This window comes from Gossypium hirsutum, chromosome D03 (assembly GCF_007990345.1).
Source record: "Gossypium hirsutum isolate 1008001.06 chromosome D03, Gossypium_hirsutum_v2.1, whole genome shotgun sequence".
NCBI lineage: Eukaryota > Viridiplantae > Streptophyta > Magnoliopsida > Malvales > Malvaceae > Gossypium > Gossypium hirsutum.
The window spans coordinates 2,335,474-2,354,331 of record NC_053439.1 but is presented as its reverse complement, the minus strand read 5'-3'; the positions used below and the strand labels follow the sequence as shown (position 1 = coordinate 2,354,331).

General features: G+C 32.8%; 4 protein-coding genes and 1 long non-coding RNA gene across 6 annotated transcripts; 3 read left to right on the top strand and 2 right to left on the bottom strand.

The window, feature by feature from the left end:
• Window positions 1-1,105: 1,105 nt before the first annotated feature.
• On the bottom strand, window positions 1,106-4,995 carry LOC107909325 (CLK4-associating serine/arginine rich protein). Of its 2 annotated transcripts, none has more exons than XM_016836807.2 (13): window positions 4,609-4,995; window positions 4,487-4,525; window positions 4,241-4,389; window positions 3,982-4,057; window positions 3,201-3,480; window positions 3,012-3,121; window positions 2,876-2,920; window positions 2,586-2,795; window positions 2,219-2,317; window positions 1,981-2,114; window positions 1,625-1,769; window positions 1,381-1,506; window positions 1,106-1,306 (listed from the first exon to the last, which is right to left on the bottom strand). In XM_016836807.2, the coding sequence occupies exons 1-13, from the start codon at window positions 4,803-4,805 to the stop codon at window positions 1,282-1,284; spliced, it is 1,635 nt and encodes a 544-aa protein (XP_016692296.1). In that variant the 5' UTR covers window positions 4,806-4,995; the 3' UTR covers window positions 1,106-1,281. The 2 variants fall into 2 exon arrangements, with proteins under 2 accessions (XP_016692296.1, XP_016692297.1); XM_016836808.2 differs by having other exon boundaries at window positions 1,381-1,503.
• A 1,404-nt stretch (window positions 4,996-6,399) lies between these two features.
• LOC107909326 (glutamate receptor 3.6) lies at window positions 6,400-9,042 on the top strand. Its single transcript, XM_016836809.2, has 5 exons — window positions 6,400-6,760; window positions 6,873-7,504; window positions 7,598-7,889; window positions 7,974-8,383; window positions 8,467-9,042. The coding sequence occupies exons 1-5, from the start codon at window positions 6,565-6,567 to the stop codon at window positions 8,860-8,862; spliced, it is 1,926 nt and encodes a 641-aa protein (XP_016692298.1). The 5' UTR covers window positions 6,400-6,564; the 3' UTR covers window positions 8,863-9,042.
• Window positions 9,043-9,166: 124 nt separating this feature from the next.
• On the top strand, window positions 9,167-12,325 carry LOC107908219 (uncharacterized). The gene is made up of 4 exons (XM_016835459.2): window positions 9,167-10,111; window positions 10,193-10,832; window positions 10,977-11,795; window positions 11,902-12,325. Exons 1-3 carry the CDS (start codon window positions 9,955-9,957, stop codon window positions 11,005-11,007), a joined length of 828 nt encoding a protein of 275 aa, XP_016690948.1. The 5' UTR covers window positions 9,167-9,954; the 3' UTR covers window positions 11,008-11,795; window positions 11,902-12,325.
• Window positions 12,326-13,110: 785 nt separating this feature from the next.
• Window positions 13,111-14,613, bottom strand: LOC121215287 (uncharacterized). Its single transcript, XR_005911019.1, has 3 exons — window positions 14,491-14,613; window positions 14,230-14,367; window positions 13,111-13,468 (listed from the first exon to the last, which is right to left on the bottom strand). It is a non-coding gene; the product is annotated as an uncharacterized lncRNA (long non-coding RNA).
• A 1,635-nt stretch (window positions 14,614-16,248) lies between these two features.
• On the top strand, window positions 16,249-17,303 carry LOC121215286 (uncharacterized). The gene is made up of 2 exons (XM_041089571.1): window positions 16,249-16,958; window positions 17,058-17,303. The coding sequence occupies exons 1-2, from the start codon at window positions 16,523-16,525 to the stop codon at window positions 17,138-17,140; spliced, it is 519 nt and encodes a 172-aa protein (XP_040945505.1). The 5' UTR covers window positions 16,249-16,522; the 3' UTR covers window positions 17,141-17,303.
• The last annotated feature ends 1,555 nt before the right edge of the window (window positions 17,304-18,858 follow it).

The window sequence follows — 18,858 nt, the reverse complement described above, 5'->3', positions numbered from 1 at the left end:
CAATTGAGGCCCAGGTTTTAGAAGCATTAGGCCTCAACTCAATCACTATTATTATTATTATTATTATTATTATTATTATTATTATTTAGGTTATGTTTGATAGATTGAAAAATTAAGTGTCAAAAAATTAAGTATTAAAAATTAAGTATTGAATTTAAGTTATAAAGTATGTTTGTTATTTTATTTAAAATTAAATACTAAATATAATTAAATTGTTAGGTAAAAGATAATAAAATATTAAATGAAATAGGATAAAATAAAATAAAAAAATGCATTAAATTTATTCTCCATTAAGTGATAAGTAAGTGCCTTATCTATTTATCATTTTCTTTAAGCTATCAAATATATATTTTTATCTAATTCTAATTCCATTTAGTATCCTAAATGCTGCAGGAGTCATTTTTAAATCTTACATTTGTGTTGAAACATTTTAATAATATTATAAATATTTCAATAGTTAGAAGTGAAATATTATTATTAATTATAAAATTATATTTAGTGGATTAAAGGTGATTAAAATAGTTTTAACTATTTAAATATATATTTATTAATTATTCAAAAAAATATATTTATTAAATAATTTTATTTATTTTTAAAATATGCAATCATCCAAATAGATACCCAAAAGATCTTAGTTATGTCTTTATTAAGATGCATAAAAACTCTTATAAATGGAGATTACATTTATTTATAAGATAAACTAAAAATTCAAAAATAAAAATTTCTCTCCCATCTATGATTCTTAAATTGTTCTTACTGCACAGAATTTTTTTTATATTAATTGATATTCTTATAGTTATTTAACTTCAATTTATCCTCGAAGTTCATTTCATTTGATTGTATCTCCTAAATATACAACAAGAGCAAATAAAACTTTAAAAAATAACTTGATATAAATCTTGGAACATTATCCCATTGATTGGTTTTCAGCATTATTTGTGTTCCATTTATGTGTTTGAGACTTCCTCGTCAATAATTCAAACATGTCAACATGAACAAAAAAACACAAGATATAGGTCTGATTCTTTGGATGCTACTAGGTGTGATTTGACTTTCAAAAATGGATAAATTTATAATAATAAAAGATAATTCTGATAAATAAATATATTTAAAGAATTTTTTTAAGATTAAAAAATCTTATTTATAAAAGTATTAATGTATTATATTTGAATAACATGTAAAACTAATCCCAATACCCATATTCTCATCGAACCCTGCATAACATAGATATCAAATACCCTGCTTGCTTGCCAGCAATATTTGCAGCAATCACCTTCTAATTCAGTACCTTGAATGGCTTCTTACCCTGCATTTTTTATACCAACATTAAATCAGCCTCCAAGCATCATTCAGAGAAAAGTCTTCTGCCAAGCATTTTACCTGGGTGAGCCGGACTTTGAACGAGAATGTGAGCGAGAGTAAGAGCGGGACCTAGATCGTGAACGTAAGCGAGAAACATATCTTTGACTACGACTCCTACTAGAACTTCTACTTCGTCGATGTCTTCTGCAGTAAACAAATTATTCACCTCATAAATAGGATACATTATATGAGAGCACCGTGACAAAATTCTTTGCCTTCAACAATATGGAGTGAGCACAAAAATATATTCCAGGATATATACCTTGGAGGAGAACGACTATTGCTCCTACTGCGACTGCGGCTTCGGTACCTTTGACGACTTAATCGGCTTGTTTCTTCAAGTTTTTCCAGTCTTTGGCGCTCCTGCTCTCGTTTCTTAGCCATTTCCGCAGCAGTGTCCTTCTTAACTATAGAGGCACTCAGCTCATCAAATCATAAATAAAACACAAGAAACAATGTGATAGGACAAGCAGAAACCCAATTGTACAAACTACAAACTGCCTCTTTTTATCTCAACAGTAAGAAAAAAAAAAGTAAATTCCTTTATAACTCCAATGGAGCATGACAGGATATCATTGAACCAACAGCTGCATAAAATAAATATCATTTATATCATACTTTGCTTGTTTAACTGTTTGCTCATAATCCTTTTTAGTCGCTCCTGTGGAGTTTCTTTCTTTTCAACCTGCCCCTGTTTTGAGGGTCCTCCAGAGGCACTTGCTTTTGTCAACTTGGCTAATGCTGATGTTCCACTAACAGAAAAGAAATAAAATTGTCAAATTCAATGCAACTCAAAAACTATTAACTAAACCTTTGTGGAAAAATGTAATGATAGAAGCAAAAATTTCCGTGATACCTCAATGCTGGTTTTAACACTTCACTCTTTTCTTTGTCAAGAGATACACCAGATGCAGGATCACCATGAAGTGCCTCGAGTATATGACCAGATGATGCCCTGCAGGAGAGGAAAAGCATTAGTTATGGCGATCCTTACGGTTTCATTCAACTGGGAAGCATTCACATATATTCCATTTCAGGAAAAAATATGATCTTCAGAAGGGAAGCTTCCTTCCTATTCCCTTTTTCCAGTTATGCTGATAAACCTAGGGAAGATCTATTTTAAACCGGAAAAGATTGCCTCAGGCAACAAAATGGGGATAAGCTGCAGCAGAGTAAAGGCTGCCAATCTATCTTTGCAAGAATGAAAGGTCAAGTGCTCCGACCGGTTTAAAATGTCAGCCTGAGATGGAGGAGATGATGGTGGAGAAACTCCATCAAGCTTGGGTCCATTTCCGTCACCAGAACCCCCAAACTCTGTAATATACTCTATTTTTTGAGCCTTCGGTTTTCTTCTATGAGAATCATCAGAATAACCTCCACGGGCATGGCGCCTTGAGTATGATGGAGAATATGAACGCGATCTAGATCTTGACCTGAATAGGAAAATCCATATTTTAATTCATTTTATGTGTCTCAAATAATAGCTCCAGGAAAAGCCTAGAACAGGGTATACCTCCTACGTGGATAAGCATCATAGGTTGGACTACGCCTAGATTCCCTGATTTGGCAAAAGAAAGCATTGAAAATTCTATGCATGATGTCAAACCCAATTCTAAAAGTATGTATCAGAGATCTAACAAACTTGGTACCGGTAGGGATCAGTACGGAGTACTCGTGTTCCGGTTATCCGTGCAGCTTCTCTTTCTCTCTCCCTCTCTATTTGAGAAGCTTTTCTCCTTTCTTTGCGACTCAGTTTCCTCTAAAAGATTTCACTTTTGTCATCAACATATGTTAAATAATAAAATTCAACTACAAACAATGCGTCTTTTCCAACTTACAATTGCAGGATCGCCTTTGATTACTTCTTTCTGTCTTTTTTCCTCCTCTTTTGCTTTTTTATCCATATAAACAAGCCAACCATACCTTTTCACTCCAAATCCTTTCGCTATTATTTCCATTCCTTCATCATTACTATCATCACTGTCGAATTCATCATCATCTTCTTCATCCTCCTCTCCTTCATCAGCATCTGAAAAGTAAGCTTCCTCTTTCCCACCATCATAAGAAAATCCAACTTGTGAATAAGAACTTTTATTAGCTGGTTGCGCTGGTTGTGATCTGCCAACATACCAAAAGAGAAAAGAGAAAGAAGTCACATAACAACATACAGCAGTCAGATATATCAAAATAAGTAAAAAGTGGCAAACTTTCCTAAAGGCGGAGATTATAACCCTGATAACCAACAGACCGTAATATATGCATCAAAATCATTAACAAAAAATTATGTATTTCTCCTGCTTAGCAATCAATCAACTATGTATAGCAAAGAATAAGCCCACTAAAGACGTCTCCCAAAAATCATATGAAGAATAAGTTTATAAGTTTCGTCTTCAATAAAGCTAACCAATCTCACATTTGTTTCTGAATAGCATGACACTAAAAGATTTATCCCAACCATAAACATAATTTCATGTCTAAAATTACCCAGAAACCCTAAGCAACACACATCAAAAGTAATTGCAAAGAACCAGAGTTCTCTTGAAACTTAAATAAAAGTCGAACTTTCAAATTTCAAATTTATATGAAATATATTAACTCTACCACTATCATATGCATTACCTGTCTGATTGAAATGGTGTGAGAACTTTCGCCTCCATTTCTAGATTCACATGTTGTAAACCCTCCTCATCCGTAACTGTCGAAAGATAGAAACTTCAGCTCATAAAGCACATTCTGAAACTAAACTTTATTCTTATAACAGACTTTCATCCTTATTATATCTTATATAACAATGGTAACAATAATGCATTTAACACAAACAAAGAACACTTGAAAAATAAAGAACATCAATTCAGGGAATTAAAAAAGAAGTACCGACATCCTCTACGCCGATGCTTAATTAAATCCCGATAACGCTCAAAATTAACAAGTTCTTCTAATTCTTCCTCTTCTTCAGACTTTTCTAGATTCCTAAAATTCCGAGTTCTTGGTTCCCGAATAAAATCAAGTAGAGCTCGGCCATCAAATCTATAATGTAAACAAATGCATTATTTTCCATAAATTAAAAAAAAAGATCTAATAAATGTAACAAAAAAGGGGAAAAGGAAAAGAGAAATCAAACTACCTATCAATCAAAACGTCTTGTTTTCCATTCCAAGGAATCCTGGAAATATATGGAGTAAAAATTTGAAATATTTAAGAAATATTAGTAAGGTTATTAATAGGAAATTTGATTAAATTACTTACAGGCCTTGCTGGTCTTGAGTGGCGTGATAGAGAGCATCGTCGCGGTAGATACGGCAGCGAGAGCCGATGAGTTGAATGGATTGTTGAGGATCGCCACGTCTTTTGGCTAAGAAAATGGCTCGTCTTTGAGCTCTCTTTCGAGCCGCGTCCATCATGTCGTGGACTTTCCTCTCTGATCGCCGAGCTTCGTGCCACATCTTGGAGGAACAGAATCGGGAGTATCTAAACCCTAAATGAAAGCAAATCGAAGATTATGAGAATTGGAGTGAAATGGAAAAATTAGCGACGATTCTCAAAAATCAATCTCGGCTTTGTTTGGTTTCGCGGAAAATTTAGTTTAGTAGAAAACTGGGTTAAAAACTGGAAAACCCATTTTTTTTGCTTGCTTTAATGGATAAATGGTGTTTTTTTTATTTAAATAAAAAAGGCCCAGATTTTTTAAAAATGAATGGGCTGATAGGCCTCCTCTTTATATTTAGGATAATTATAATTTTTATTTAAATAAATCGATAAATCTCAAAATTACACGCTAATTTTGCTTCAATATATAATGTTATACATTAATTTTGATTTTCTGCAATTATAAATTTGATATTCTGATTTAATTTATTTTTCACAAATCTCTAACATCATTATTGATATAACATCATTTTATGTTTATATATTATATACATAAAATAATTATACTTATCTAATATATATATAATTATATATATTTTTTAAATTGTGTCCAATTGAATCGAAATTAAAATTATAATGGTCCTAATTTGTTGTTTTAATTACTATTCATAGAAGGAAGGATACAAAAAATGTAAAAGATAAACTATATAAATGATCACTCGATTATTAGAATTTTTTTTATTAAATCATTCAATTTTAAAAAATTAAAAAATTATCTTTTTATTTGTATTTTAAATCTAAAATCGTTAAATACTTAATAGTTGGTTAGTTTAGTGTAGTTGTTAAGTAATATTTTTAATACGCATAATTTATGTAGTTGATCCAAATATAAAACATTTTGAGTATAATGGGAGAACTATATTAAACCGAATAATCAAATTACTAACAAATTCCATTAGTTAAGTGCTGCTGACGTGATTAAGATGTTCAATTTTCCAAACAACACAATATCATCAAAACACAATTAAGCCTTGTTGTACATTACGTTTAGGGTTCCAAAAGTGCTTTTACATCTAGAAGGATAACTGATTTTTGGGGTTAAAACTACGGTGAAAAATTGTTTTACACCTAGAAAGATAATTGAATTTTGGGGTCAAAACTACGGTGAAAAATTGTTTTTCTACTTAAATGCAAAAATTTAATTATTTAAAAAATCATTATTTATATTAATTATTTAAAAGTAGATAAAAAATAGATTAATTTATATTTTGTACCATTATATAAATATAATTTGTCATTGTATTAAATTATTTAATATAATTTATTATTATATTTAAGTTTTTAAAATATTTTATCTATCATTAATTTTATAAATACTTTATATTAATTACTTAAAAGGTGTTCAAAATTTATACTTTATGTACCATTATATTAAGATATTAAAATATCATATAATTTAATTAATTTTTAATTTTTTACGTGTTGAGTTTTAACTTAATTGACATGAGCAATGCTATCAATATAAAAATACATGGATTCAAATGCAGTGGAGCATAACTCCTATTTATGATAACTAGCACTTAATAAGAGGTTACTGAGAAGTAGTTGGTCAAGATAATTTGCGGCGGACATTGACATGAGAACATGCCAGGAAAGTCCTGGAAGTAGTTCCTAAACATAATTTGTGGTGGACATTGGTATGAGAACATGCCAGGAAAGTCCTAGAGTTGACCCGAAATGAGTAATTTTAGCTTACCCTTTTCTGCAAATCAAACGAATGGGAGATTCAGTTTCCATTTTCAAGGAGAAATACAAAGATTTTTAGTCATTTGAGGCATGTCTGCTAAGATTTTTGCTTTTGTTTTGCTGTTGATACTGTCATCAAAGTGTAGTGGGATAAGAGATGGAGATGATCAGAAAGATACAGAGGATGATTCATGTTTGATGAGTTGTAACACAGCCTCAGATGCACACCATATCCAGTTAAAATTCAACCATTCGCCTGGGAATGTTACACCCATAGATCTATATGGTAAAATGTTTTATAATATTTGTTTTTGAATTATGATCGAACTTTAATAATGTTAGAATTGATGTATGAATCTGACAAGGAGAAATGTGTTGTGTTGTTGATAATACTGCAGATGATTATCAAAATTATGTTGCCATAAAAAATTTGACTTCACACAGGTTACCGATTCTATGTACCGTCACAAGTTATGAAACCGCTTTCTCTGCGGAAATCAATGCGTTTACCAGGAGAGCCAAGGCAAACGTACTTTGTGCGCTGCCTGCAATAGATAAAGCAACAATGGGAAACGAATCTTCGACGAGTTACATGTCTCGTCATATGTACGAAATTGCTCGCGAGATTGCCAGTCTAATCGGCGACTACCTATGGTTGAAGCCTGGGACGACTGTTTACGAGGAATCTGATAGAATTAGTGATTTAGACATAGTCACTTTCAACTTGAACAGCCGTAATCCAACGCCGAATACAGGTGGGATCATTCAAATGGCTGCAACTTTATCATTTTCGACATCCAAGCCAGTTCACTATTATACAGAGATAAGCATTGCCGTACCAGTAAGATCGATTCCCATGCAGTTTCTTAACATAAGCCAGGACGAGAAGAACCATAATGAAGCACAAATAACAGGGTTTTGGACTGATCTTTTTAAAGAAGCTGTTGCAGTGATGCCAATCAATACCACTTATAAATTGGTTCCTTTCTACGGTTCTGATGATCAATTGTTTAAGGCACTTGTTCGCAGGGTTAGTTTGTGACTTTATTCCTTATATTTCCTACAAATTATCAAGCATCAGTTGACTGACTGAAATTTCCAAATCCTCTTTTATGTATTGAAGACTTTTGATGCAGCCATTGGCTTAACAGTAATGACCAGAAAAGGGTCCGAGCTCTTAGAATTCTCATATCCATATTTCGAAGTAGGCCCGATGCTAGTGATGAAGGAAAAGCCTGAACCGAACCAAGTTTTTTCATTCATGATGCCTTTCACCAACGAGATGTGGTGTACTTTGGCAGCTATGACGATGTTCAATGCTTTTGTTATTTGGTTAGTTGAGTCTAGAACTGGTCATGAATCTGTTGGAGCTATCTTCTGGTTCCCTTTGGCAACCCTCTTCTATGGAGGGCATAGTAAGATTTATGTTAACTTCAAGCATTTCACCTCGTTATTGAGCATGTTCTATATGGACTACATTAATTTTTTTTGTAATGCAGGGGAATCACCGAGGAGCAATTTAACATATTTTGTGTTGGCCCCATGGTTGGTCCTGATCCTGGTTGTTTCTTCAACCTATACACAAAGCTTTACTTCCATGATAACAAGCTCAGACACCGAGTCATCATCTTGCTTAGATATAGAAGATCTCAAGAAAACAAATGCTATTGTGGGTTGTGATATGGAAGATTCAATTATGTTGCAGCATTTAGTGGAGTACATTGGGTTCCAAAGAAAGAACATCAAGCACATTGCTCAATCTTCAATCGATGATTATGCTAAAGCTCTATCAACTGGAAAAATAAAGGCTGCATTCTTCTGGGCGCCTTATTCGGGTCTTTTCCTTGCAAAATACTGCAAAGGTTTCAGATCTTGGGGACCCAACCATAATCTACGTGGTTCTTCAGTTGTAATAAAAACCATACTCTTCAATTTTAACTCTATTAAGCTATTGTTCAAGCTTTGAGGGATGTCATATGTTCATTTCTACAGATTTTTCCAAGGGATTCTCCTTTTGCTCCATACATGTCAGAGGCCATGGTGCGATTATGTGGGAGTGGAAAATTCAAGCGAATGAAGGATGATTTACAATCATTTCCTGAGTGTTCGAGTTCAACAATTGATGTCACCATGAAACGGGGAATAGGACCTGGGCCCTTCTCAGGCTTATTTATTTTATCAGGCACGGCATCTGCAGTTGCAATATTGATCACGGTTATTCGACCGATGAGAAGACGCTGGGAAAGGTTGGTTCAAGGAATGTTGATGGGTAGAGGACTTTGGGTATGGCTGACTACTCTGTTTTCTCGAGACCAAAGGGGAAATCAGCTCCAAGTTCAACTAGCAAGGATTAGTTTCACGTCCCAAACACAACTTACCAGCTCCTAGCATCATGGGTGTAAATGCAGGTCGACGATGTATTTAGTTTATTATATATATCATGCCGATGAAAACAATTATGTTAGAAACCTATAAGGAACGATCACGGAAAAATCAAAATATGTTTGAAATGGTAAAATTTAGCTTGAGTTCAAATATATAAAAATATAAAAAAAATAATTTACTTCATAGTTGAGTATAAAAATATAAGGAATGATGGGTGCCTTCGATCGCCTTGTCCAGGCATTGAAGGCCCTGTTTTTGTACATCAGCATCTCATCTCATTTCATTTATGTTCTCATTTAAACATTCAATTCCACATAATTTATTTTGTTTACTTTTCATCACTACTACTTTAATTAAATTCACGCACTATACATTCAATCATTATCATCTATTAAATTAAATCTTTGAAATATAAAAAAGGGTAGTACAAATACTCACCTTTTTTTCATAAGAGCTTCCTTGTCTTTGCTTCTCTTGTATTATTTTCTCACTTTCATGCCTTTTTTTTTCAACTGTCATTAATTCTATTTTCTCATTGACTACTTCTAAGATGGTCATAGTATCTCTACATCATTTCTCCTTTTGGGTGACTATGAAAAATTCCAAGAAATTTAAGAGAAAAGTGAGGTTTTATGACAAGGGACTAAATTTTAAAGAAATGAAAGCCCCATAATAAACATCTTTCAATAAAATATTACAATAAAATATTACAAAGAAAAGTGGGGTTTTATGATAATGGACCAAATTTTTAAAGAATTTGAGAGAAAATGGGAGGTTTTATGAAAAGTGGCTCATATATATAAGTGACGTTAGAAGCATGAAGACCTTTCTTCATGTTTCCATGCAAATATCTTTCAATAAAATATTACAATTTAATATAAAATATCTTATAATAAATTAATAATAAAATATTCTTCCAATCATATTTCTTCATATTTCAACATAGCCTTAACACAATTACTAGGAGCTTTCCAATGAAGAGAGTAAGACAATTAGGGGTGGTCAACAATGTGAAAACATGCCAAGAAAAGTACAACCGTTGATCCAAAATTCAATTTTCAAGGAGAAATAGGAACAACAACTATACTCAGAGGTATGTTGGAAGAAACGAGTAGCATCTTTGCCAAGCTTTTTGCATTTGCTTTGTTATTATTATTACTGTCATCAAAATGTAACACTGTTGGAGATGCACACCAAATCCAACTACAATTCAACCATTCGCATGGGAAAGTTAAACCCATAGATATCGAAGGTAAAGTGATTCAAAAACATTTGATGTAATCTCCTTGTTTCATGATCGATAATTAAGTAGCTGTTGTTTATAATATTGCAGATCATTATCAGAATTACGTGGCCATAAAAAATCTAACATCACACAGGTTGCCAATTCTATGTACTGTCACAAATTATGAAACTACATTCTCTGCAGAAACCAATGTCTTTACGAGGAGAATCAAGGCCAACGTACTTTGTGCGCTGCCTGCAAAAGGTAAAGCAACAACGGGAAACGAATCTTCAACCAGTTACACGTCTCGACATAAGTATGGAATTGCTAGCGAACTTGCTAGTCTGATCGGCGGCTACTCGTGGTTAAAGCCTGAAACGGTTGTCTATGGGCAGTGTGACAGAATTAGTGACTTAGACATTGTTGCTTTTGATTTGAACAGCTGCAATCCAACGCCAAATGCAGGAGGGATCGTTGAAATGGCTGCAACTTTATCGTTTTCGACATCCAAGCCGGTTCACTATTATACAGAGTTAGGCATTTCTGCTCCAGTAAGATCGAATCTCAGCGAGTTTGTTAGCATAAGCCCTGACGAGAAGAACCACAAGAATACACAATTAACAGGGTTTTGGATTGATACTTTTAAGAAAGCTACTGCAATAATGGCAACAAACACCAAAAGGAAAAAAAAATGTTTCGACTTTGTAGTGCTTCTATTGATGAATCGCTTAATGAAGTTTCAGGCAAGGTTAATTTTTGTTCCTTATAATCTCTTCCCTTTGCTTTACAATTTTGAATATCTGAATCTTGAAGCTTACAGTAAAGTAAGTAGCTATAATTAAATATCTGTTGACTGGCTGAAATTGCAATTTTTTTTTTTTATGTATTGAAGGATTATGATGCAGCCATTGGCTTACCAGTAATTAGGGATTACCAAAGAATGGTGACAGACCAGATTTATGTAGGACTATCATCTCCATATTTTGAAAAAGGCTCAGATCAATTGAGGAAGGAAGACCTTGAACTGAACCAAGTTTTTTCATTCATGATGCCTTTCACCAACGTGATGTGGTCTACTTTGTCAGCTATGACGGTCTTCAATGTTTTTGTTATTTGGTTAGTTGAATCTACAACTAGTCATGAATCTGGTAGTTTGCCTTTCGGACAAGTTGGAGCTATTTTGTGGTTCCCTATAGCAATTCTCTTCTATGGAGGGCATAGTAAGATAAATCTATGGTGGTTCCCCTAGTTTCTGAGCACGTTCTATAAGGATACCACTTACAGATAAACTATTTATATTGCAGGAGAATCACCGAGGAACAACTTAACATATTTCGTGTTGGCCCCGTGGTTCATACTGATCCTGGTTGTTTCCTCAACCTACACACAAAGCTTTACTTCCATGATAACAAGCTCAGACACCGAGGCATCACCATGTTGGTTAGATATAAAAAATCTTAAGAAAACAAATGCCATTGTGGGTTGTGATATGAAACATTCAATTATGTTCCAGTATTTAGTGAAGGTCATTGGGTTCCAAAAAAAGAATATCAAGCACATTGCTCAATCTTCATTTGATGATTATGCAAAGGCTCTATCAACTGGAAATATAAAGGCAGCATTCTTTTGGACGCCTGATGATCGCTTTTTTCTTGCAAAATACTGCAAAAGTTTCGGAAACCCAAACTGTAATCGACACGGTTCTTCCATTGTAATAAAATCATTCTCTTTCAGTTCTGGTTATGTTAATTTGTTGTTAAAGGTTTTAGGCTTGTCTTTTGACCATTTTTGGGTCTCTTATTTTACTTGCATTACAGGTATTTCAACGGGGTTCTTCGTTTGTTAATGAGATGCTAGAGGCTGTGCTGGGATTCAAGCAGATGAAGGAAGAAGATTTAGATATGCTATCTCTTTCAGATTGTTCGAGTTCAACTAGTGATGGCACCATGAAACGAGGCATAGGACCCGGACCTTTCTCAGGTTTGTTTATTTTATCAGGATCGACATCTACAATTGCATTGTTAATCACGGTCTTTCGACTGTTGAGACGTGGTTGGGAGAGGTTGGTTCAAGGAATGTTGATGGATAGAGGAATTTGGGTTTGGCTGTCAACTCTGTTTTGTCGAAGCCAGAGGGGAAATCAGCTCCAACTTCAGCTAGTAAGGATTTAAATAGATGAATTTTCGATTTTTTATTGTGATTATAGACTTTAATGGATACTCCTCGTTAATGCCAAAAATACACAAAGCATTCAATCTATATTATTATAGATACTTAAAATTTTCTTATAGATAATTAAACCCTAAAAATATAGTATGTTGTTAATAAATTGATATGATGAAGCTCAAATGATATTTGTTAAATCCGTAATATACTAAGTCTATCAAAAACAATAAATTAATATGAAAATATATTTGAATCTATTAATTTATTAATAATTTTAAGTATTATAATTTTAATCTTTTAAATCAATACAAAGATTATAATGGAGGTAACTCATTTATTAAGATGGATTAATAGAAAAATTATGTTAAGACTAGAGGTGATCATGGGTTGGGATATCCGGCCAGGCCCGACGGCCCGCCTGAAAAATGAGAGGATTCGGGTAAAAATATAGGCCTGAAATATGGGTTTGGGCAAAAAAACTAAGACCCGTTTAGAAAACAGGCCGGGCCTCGGGTAAAACTTTTTTGGCCCGGCCCTAATTATATATTAAATATTTATTTTTTATTTTTAATCAAATATATATTTTATATATATTAAATATATATTCAATATGGACCGGGCTTAGACAAATTTTTAAGCCCATATTTTGGGCCGGGCCCGGGCCTAGAAAATAGACTTAAATTTTTGTTTGGCCCGGCTTAAATCCGGCCCGACTCATGATCACCTCTAGTTAAGACTATAAACACCAATCATCAATTAAAAATTGAATCATAATTTATTTGATAATTGAAGTTAGAAAAACTTCAAAATCAATCCTTTTTAGTTTGAGATATTTCATCATGGTGGTTCCATGTGATGTCTAAATTCAACATTCTTTTTTGACGTGATTAAGAGAAGAGAAACGATTCAAATATAACTAGGTAAGATGCTCATTTTTCCACACAACATAGCCCTACGTAATTACTAGGAGGTTTCAATAGTGGAAGTTCAAAGAGAGAACTTGTGGACTAAATTGTCCTACCATTAATGACCCAAAGCAAAAGGAGATTCAGTTTCGATTTTCAAGGAGAAATGGAAAGATTTTCTACCCATCAGAGAATGCAGATGCAGGAGGAAACCTTTTGGCAATGATATTGGAATTCAACCATCCGTATGGGAACGTTACACCCATAGATATATATGCAGTAGCGTATAGGGGGACTGGCAGATTCCAGCTTCCTAAATGAGAAAATTTTAAAATTTTAAATTAGTAAATATAAAATTATATTTTAACCCTATAAAAATGATAAAAATTTAATTTAATCATTTAAAAATTATAAAAATAATAAACTATTAAAATTTAATTTTGACCCCCTAAAAATATTTTTTAGCTTGGTCATGTATTGAAGTTTAGTTATGTTAGAATTGATGTATAATCTGACTGTTGTTGATAATACTGCAGATTATGAGGCCTTCAAGAATCTGAATTCACGCAGGTTGCCAATTCTATGTACTGTCACAAGTTATGAAATTGTAGAAATCAATGTGTTTACCAGGAGAGCCAAGGTGACCGTAATTTGTGCTCTGCCTGCAAGAGCTGAAGCAACAGCGGTAAATGAATCATCAACAAGTTGCATGTCTCCTCATATGCATGAAATTGTTTACCAAATGATTAGTGTAATCGGCTATTATCGGGAGTTAGAGCCTGGAATGCTTGTCTACGAGAAGTCTGACAGTGTGTGATTTAGATATTGTCATTTTCGACTTGAAAAGCCGCCCTCCAACGCAAAATGCAGGTGTGTTAAAGTATGTAAATGAAAGGTTGTTAGTCTATTACAGAGTCTTGTGTATTGTTAGTGGATTAGTTAGCAGCAGTTAGTCATTCTTTGTCAGTATATAAGTTCCATAATGAATATAACGTAATTCAGTCTTTCAGTCTTTCAGTATTTCCTTTCATTTCAGTATTTCTTTCTTTTATTCAATGTTATAGAGTTACTTACATGGTATCAGTCGCCGTGATTCTAGAGACCTGATTCTCGTTTTGCTTTCATGACTACCACCGCCTCTCCTGACTCTGCCTCTGTCGTGTCCGGCGTTCACTGGAGCTCGGATCGTCCAATCCTTCCCTCGCCATGACACTGTTAAATTTATGGATAACAAAGCAATGTTGAACTTCCCCATATCATGAAACCACATGCCCCCAATAAATTTAGGCTCACATAAAGTCGACCACTAAAATAAGTAAATTTACAAAAATTAACCTGTTGGCTCGAGAAATGTTCGTATTCCTGAATGATGGATCAAAACAGAGCACCACTTCTCATAGCCTCACCAAAGGCTATGTTGTCATCAGCAAATAAAATGTGCGTAAGACTAGGACTTACAACTCTTCTCAGTGCCTGTCAAACCTATTTAATTTACTCAAATATCTATTGTACATTATCTCTAATAGTATTTTTTTAGAAATCTTCTTTTGGAAATATATATCAATACTTTTATATTGAAACTTATAAATGAATAAATATTTTTATTTAATATCTTAAAATAATTATTAAAAATTATAAATATATGCAAAGATAATATCTATTATAAAACTTTAATATAACCTCAAATTTTTATTTTTTTTATATGTGGCTTATATTTTTTATATTTAAAAAATTTGAAGAATTTATATTGTGAAATTGTATGATGATAAGCTGCCGACATAAACTCTTCTACCACATTCAAACATGACATGTAAAGGATCGGCGAGTAGAATATATATGCTGTGAAAATTTATTGATGCAGTGGGGTATGCCCATGCCCCATGGGATGCCTTGTGGTTTAAGTCAATAGCTTAGAAAGGCTTGTTCTGACCGGCAACCAATAACTTAACCAAAAATAAGGATTGGTTTTATGTAAATTATGTTAATGAAATTCATGAAAATAATTATGTAAATTATGGAATTAAAAATAAATTAATTTAATTACTTCATTCGGTAGGTTGATGAGGGAATATATAAAGATATATAAGGTGTTACTTTTGTATTAAGAATTAAATTGTGTTTTGTGTCATTTATTTAGAAAAAATAAGTAAATTAGTCATTACACGTTAGATTAAAGAGTAAATTGGTCTATCAGTAAAAATTTTCATTTATTTTTACTGTTAAAAATTGGTCATGATACGTTAGCATGATGTACGTGTGACACATCACGTGTAACTGTCTGAATATTTCGTCAATCATTCTAACTTTTAACAGTGAAAATAGATAAAATTTTTAATAAAAAGAACTCATTTTTATCTACCATATAAAAATTAAATTATCTATTTTTCAAATGGAAAACATAACTTCTAATACTTGTTCTACTTTTACATGGACGACGCTGGAATTGTCACAGTGTTCAAATTGGGTTATATCTTATAAAGGAAACTTCGTGGAGAAACTCAGCTAGAAATTTCAAGTGGCTGAAGCTGACCATATGCTATATATATATAAATATATATATTATTTAAAAAATTTAATAAATTTAATGAAATTAATTAATTAATGTAAAGAGGAGGAAAGAAAATTGGTTAAATTATAATATTAGTCTTTGTATTTTATGAAAGTTGTAGATTTAATTTCTATAATTTAATTTGATCAAAACTAATCTCTGTCTTTTTAAAATTTAAAATTTTAGAGCTAACCCGAACTATAGCAATTAATACTATTCAGTTAAATTCAATTGCTAATCTTATACAATGTATATAAATTTATATTTAGAAATCAATGTGTCCATGGACAATAAGAATGATTAATATTCTTGTCGCGAGTGCTTTCCAAATAGGCAAGCATATAGCAATAAAATGTGAACTATTTTTATACCCAAACCCCATAATTAAAAGATAAGAACCACAATCACACGTCATTATTCAATTTTATAATTAATCGTCATATGCAAGTGATATAGAGCTAACTTCAAATTAAAATAGAAGTTCCTTAGACCTCGCCTTGATTGTATGCTGATTTCAACATTAATTTAAAAATATAATATAAGGAAACAAATAGTAGTATAATTTACGATTACCAACCTTCTAAGAAACAATTAAACCTTTATTTAAAAGCAAAATAAATAAGGGAAAAGAATAAAGATAGACCAACCAATCCCAAGTCTCCTCAGCGTCAACCCCTGACCCACCACCGCCACCGCCACCATATAACCCATCTCATCCTTCGCTTGTAAACCAATATCCCAAAATCAACACCCGCCATTGAGCTCCCCACCCCGGCGGGCGAGGTTCCTCCGGACCTCCTCGGGGGAGCTGCTGTTTCCATGTCTAATTTTATTAACCCGCCACCACTTCCACCACCGCGAGCAAATAAACTAGAATCAGAGTCACCACAACAACCGCCGATGATGCCGCCTTTATCCCAGCTTTACAAGCAGCGATCGTGGTCGCCGGATATTAACCGTGACGAGGCATGGCTTAGAAGGAAAGGAAACATTGAGAAGAGGAGAAGCAAGAGCGTGACGGATGAAGACCTTGATGAACTCAAGGCTTGTATTGAGTTGGGTTTTGGGTTTGAGTTCGATTCTACCGAGTTGGATCAGCGTTTGTCTAGTACTTTTCCGGCTTTGGGTCTTTACTACGCCGTCAACAAGAACTATAACGACGTCGTTTCCAAGTCTGTGTCGTCTCCTTCAGCTGCTTCCGATTGTGATAGTATCCCTTCCCCTGTTGGCAGTCCCCATGCCATCTTTGACCCTGGTAAGTAATAAATTTTCAATTCAATATTATCTTAAAACTGTTGGAATTATTTCATTTTCATTTTCGTTTTCTGATTTTATTGTTTGATGACCGGTGAAGCTGATCCACCGCAGACGGTGAAGACAAGGCTGAAGCAATGGGCACAAGTGGTTGCTTGTTCGGTGAGGCAAAGCTCACGGTGATGATGATGGTCTTCAAATTAAAAGGATAACCCAGATTTGCTATCAATGTAAACAAAAAATCCAGAACTTTGATTCATTAGAAATTGAAGAAAAGCAGTTGAAAATCGCTATGTTGTATTGAAAAAAAAGGAGCTACTAATGGATTTGACTGTTCTTGCTTTAAGTAGGCAATTTTGAAATGCTCTCATAGTTTTTTTTTTACCCAATTTGACATTTTTAAGGTAATCTTTAAGTAGGCCATTTTGAAATGCTCTCATAGTTTTTTTTTTTTACCCAATTTGACATTTTTAAGGTAATGTAGTTTCTGTCTGAACTCTGAACTATAATGTGTAAAAGGTCAAAAGATGGCGGCAGCTTTTTCACATCTGTTTTTTTCAAATTTTAAGGGCCTTAAACTCTTTGTATTTGATAATGGAATCCATCCGTTGGACAGAAAGTGGATACAGCTTGCTTTCATTCATGGATGACAAATTAATCATTTTCTTACATGAAAAGAAAAGCATTTTGGGGTTTAAAGGAAAAGGGTTTTTATGCTTTTTCCTTAATGCGAGTTCTTTTTAATTATCTTTATCACCAGCTTGAGTAAAAATACATGTAAACGACTCCTTTTAAATAGATATTCAATCAAGCTTATTGATTTCTAACTCGACTTAATTGCATTTCTATTTAAAAGTGTACCAATGTGACGAGGTGAAGATGGATTCATTCGTATCTACAATTAGCAACAGGAATTTCAGGCAACGCCAGCACTGAGCGCCAAAGATTTTAATTAATCATTAATTTGGTACGAGGTTGAATTTATAAACAAACACTCATATCTTAGAAAGCTATAATGAATTACTATTTTCCGTTGGATCTTGATTAGCCTTTAAAATAATTAGAGAGACCTAATTTTATGTGATTTTTATATTCAACATAATGATGTGTTGGTCTTTCAATTTTATAAAAATAAATTATTTTAGTTCTTGTAATTTTTTTTATTTTTTTAGCTCTTGAATTTATATTTTTTTCTATCAAATCACCCTAAAATTGATGAAAAAAATTAACATTTGTTAACTTTACTAACATGATATACAATGTGAATGACATATTAGCATTTAATTAAATTTTAAAAATTTAAAATTATTTCTTATAATTGGTATATTTTTTAAATAATTTAAATAATTTTTAATTTTAAAATTTTTTTTAACTTTTAAAATTTAAAAATTAAATAAATTCTTACCTGTCATCTACGTGATAATCCAATTGTATTCTATGTCAATAAAGTAAAAAACATCAATTTATTTATTTAATTATTTTAATTAAAAAATAAATTTGAACATTAAAAAAGATGAAAAAATATTAAAATAAATTTTTTTATTTATAAAATTGGAATGTGAAATATATAGTTTTTGCATTGAAAGTAAGTGGCTGACACTAATAACTTGTTGCAGCCATGGTTCTAAACTTCAAATCGGATGCAAGAAAAGTTAGAATCCTTGTGACCATGGGAAGAAGATGGATCTGTTCCTCGAGGCTTAACGAAAGTTGGTTCACATAGAAGTGTATGCGATGTAAAAAAGTGTGTTCTAAAATGATCTGACTAATGAAAAGGATATATATGATTTGATGCCTTAAGAGCTGTCTTACTAAAAACAACTAAAAGTTGAGTCATCTTAGGCTTCCCACACATGTATTTGGACGTGATGTGATGGTAGGCCTACTAGCATGTTTAGGTT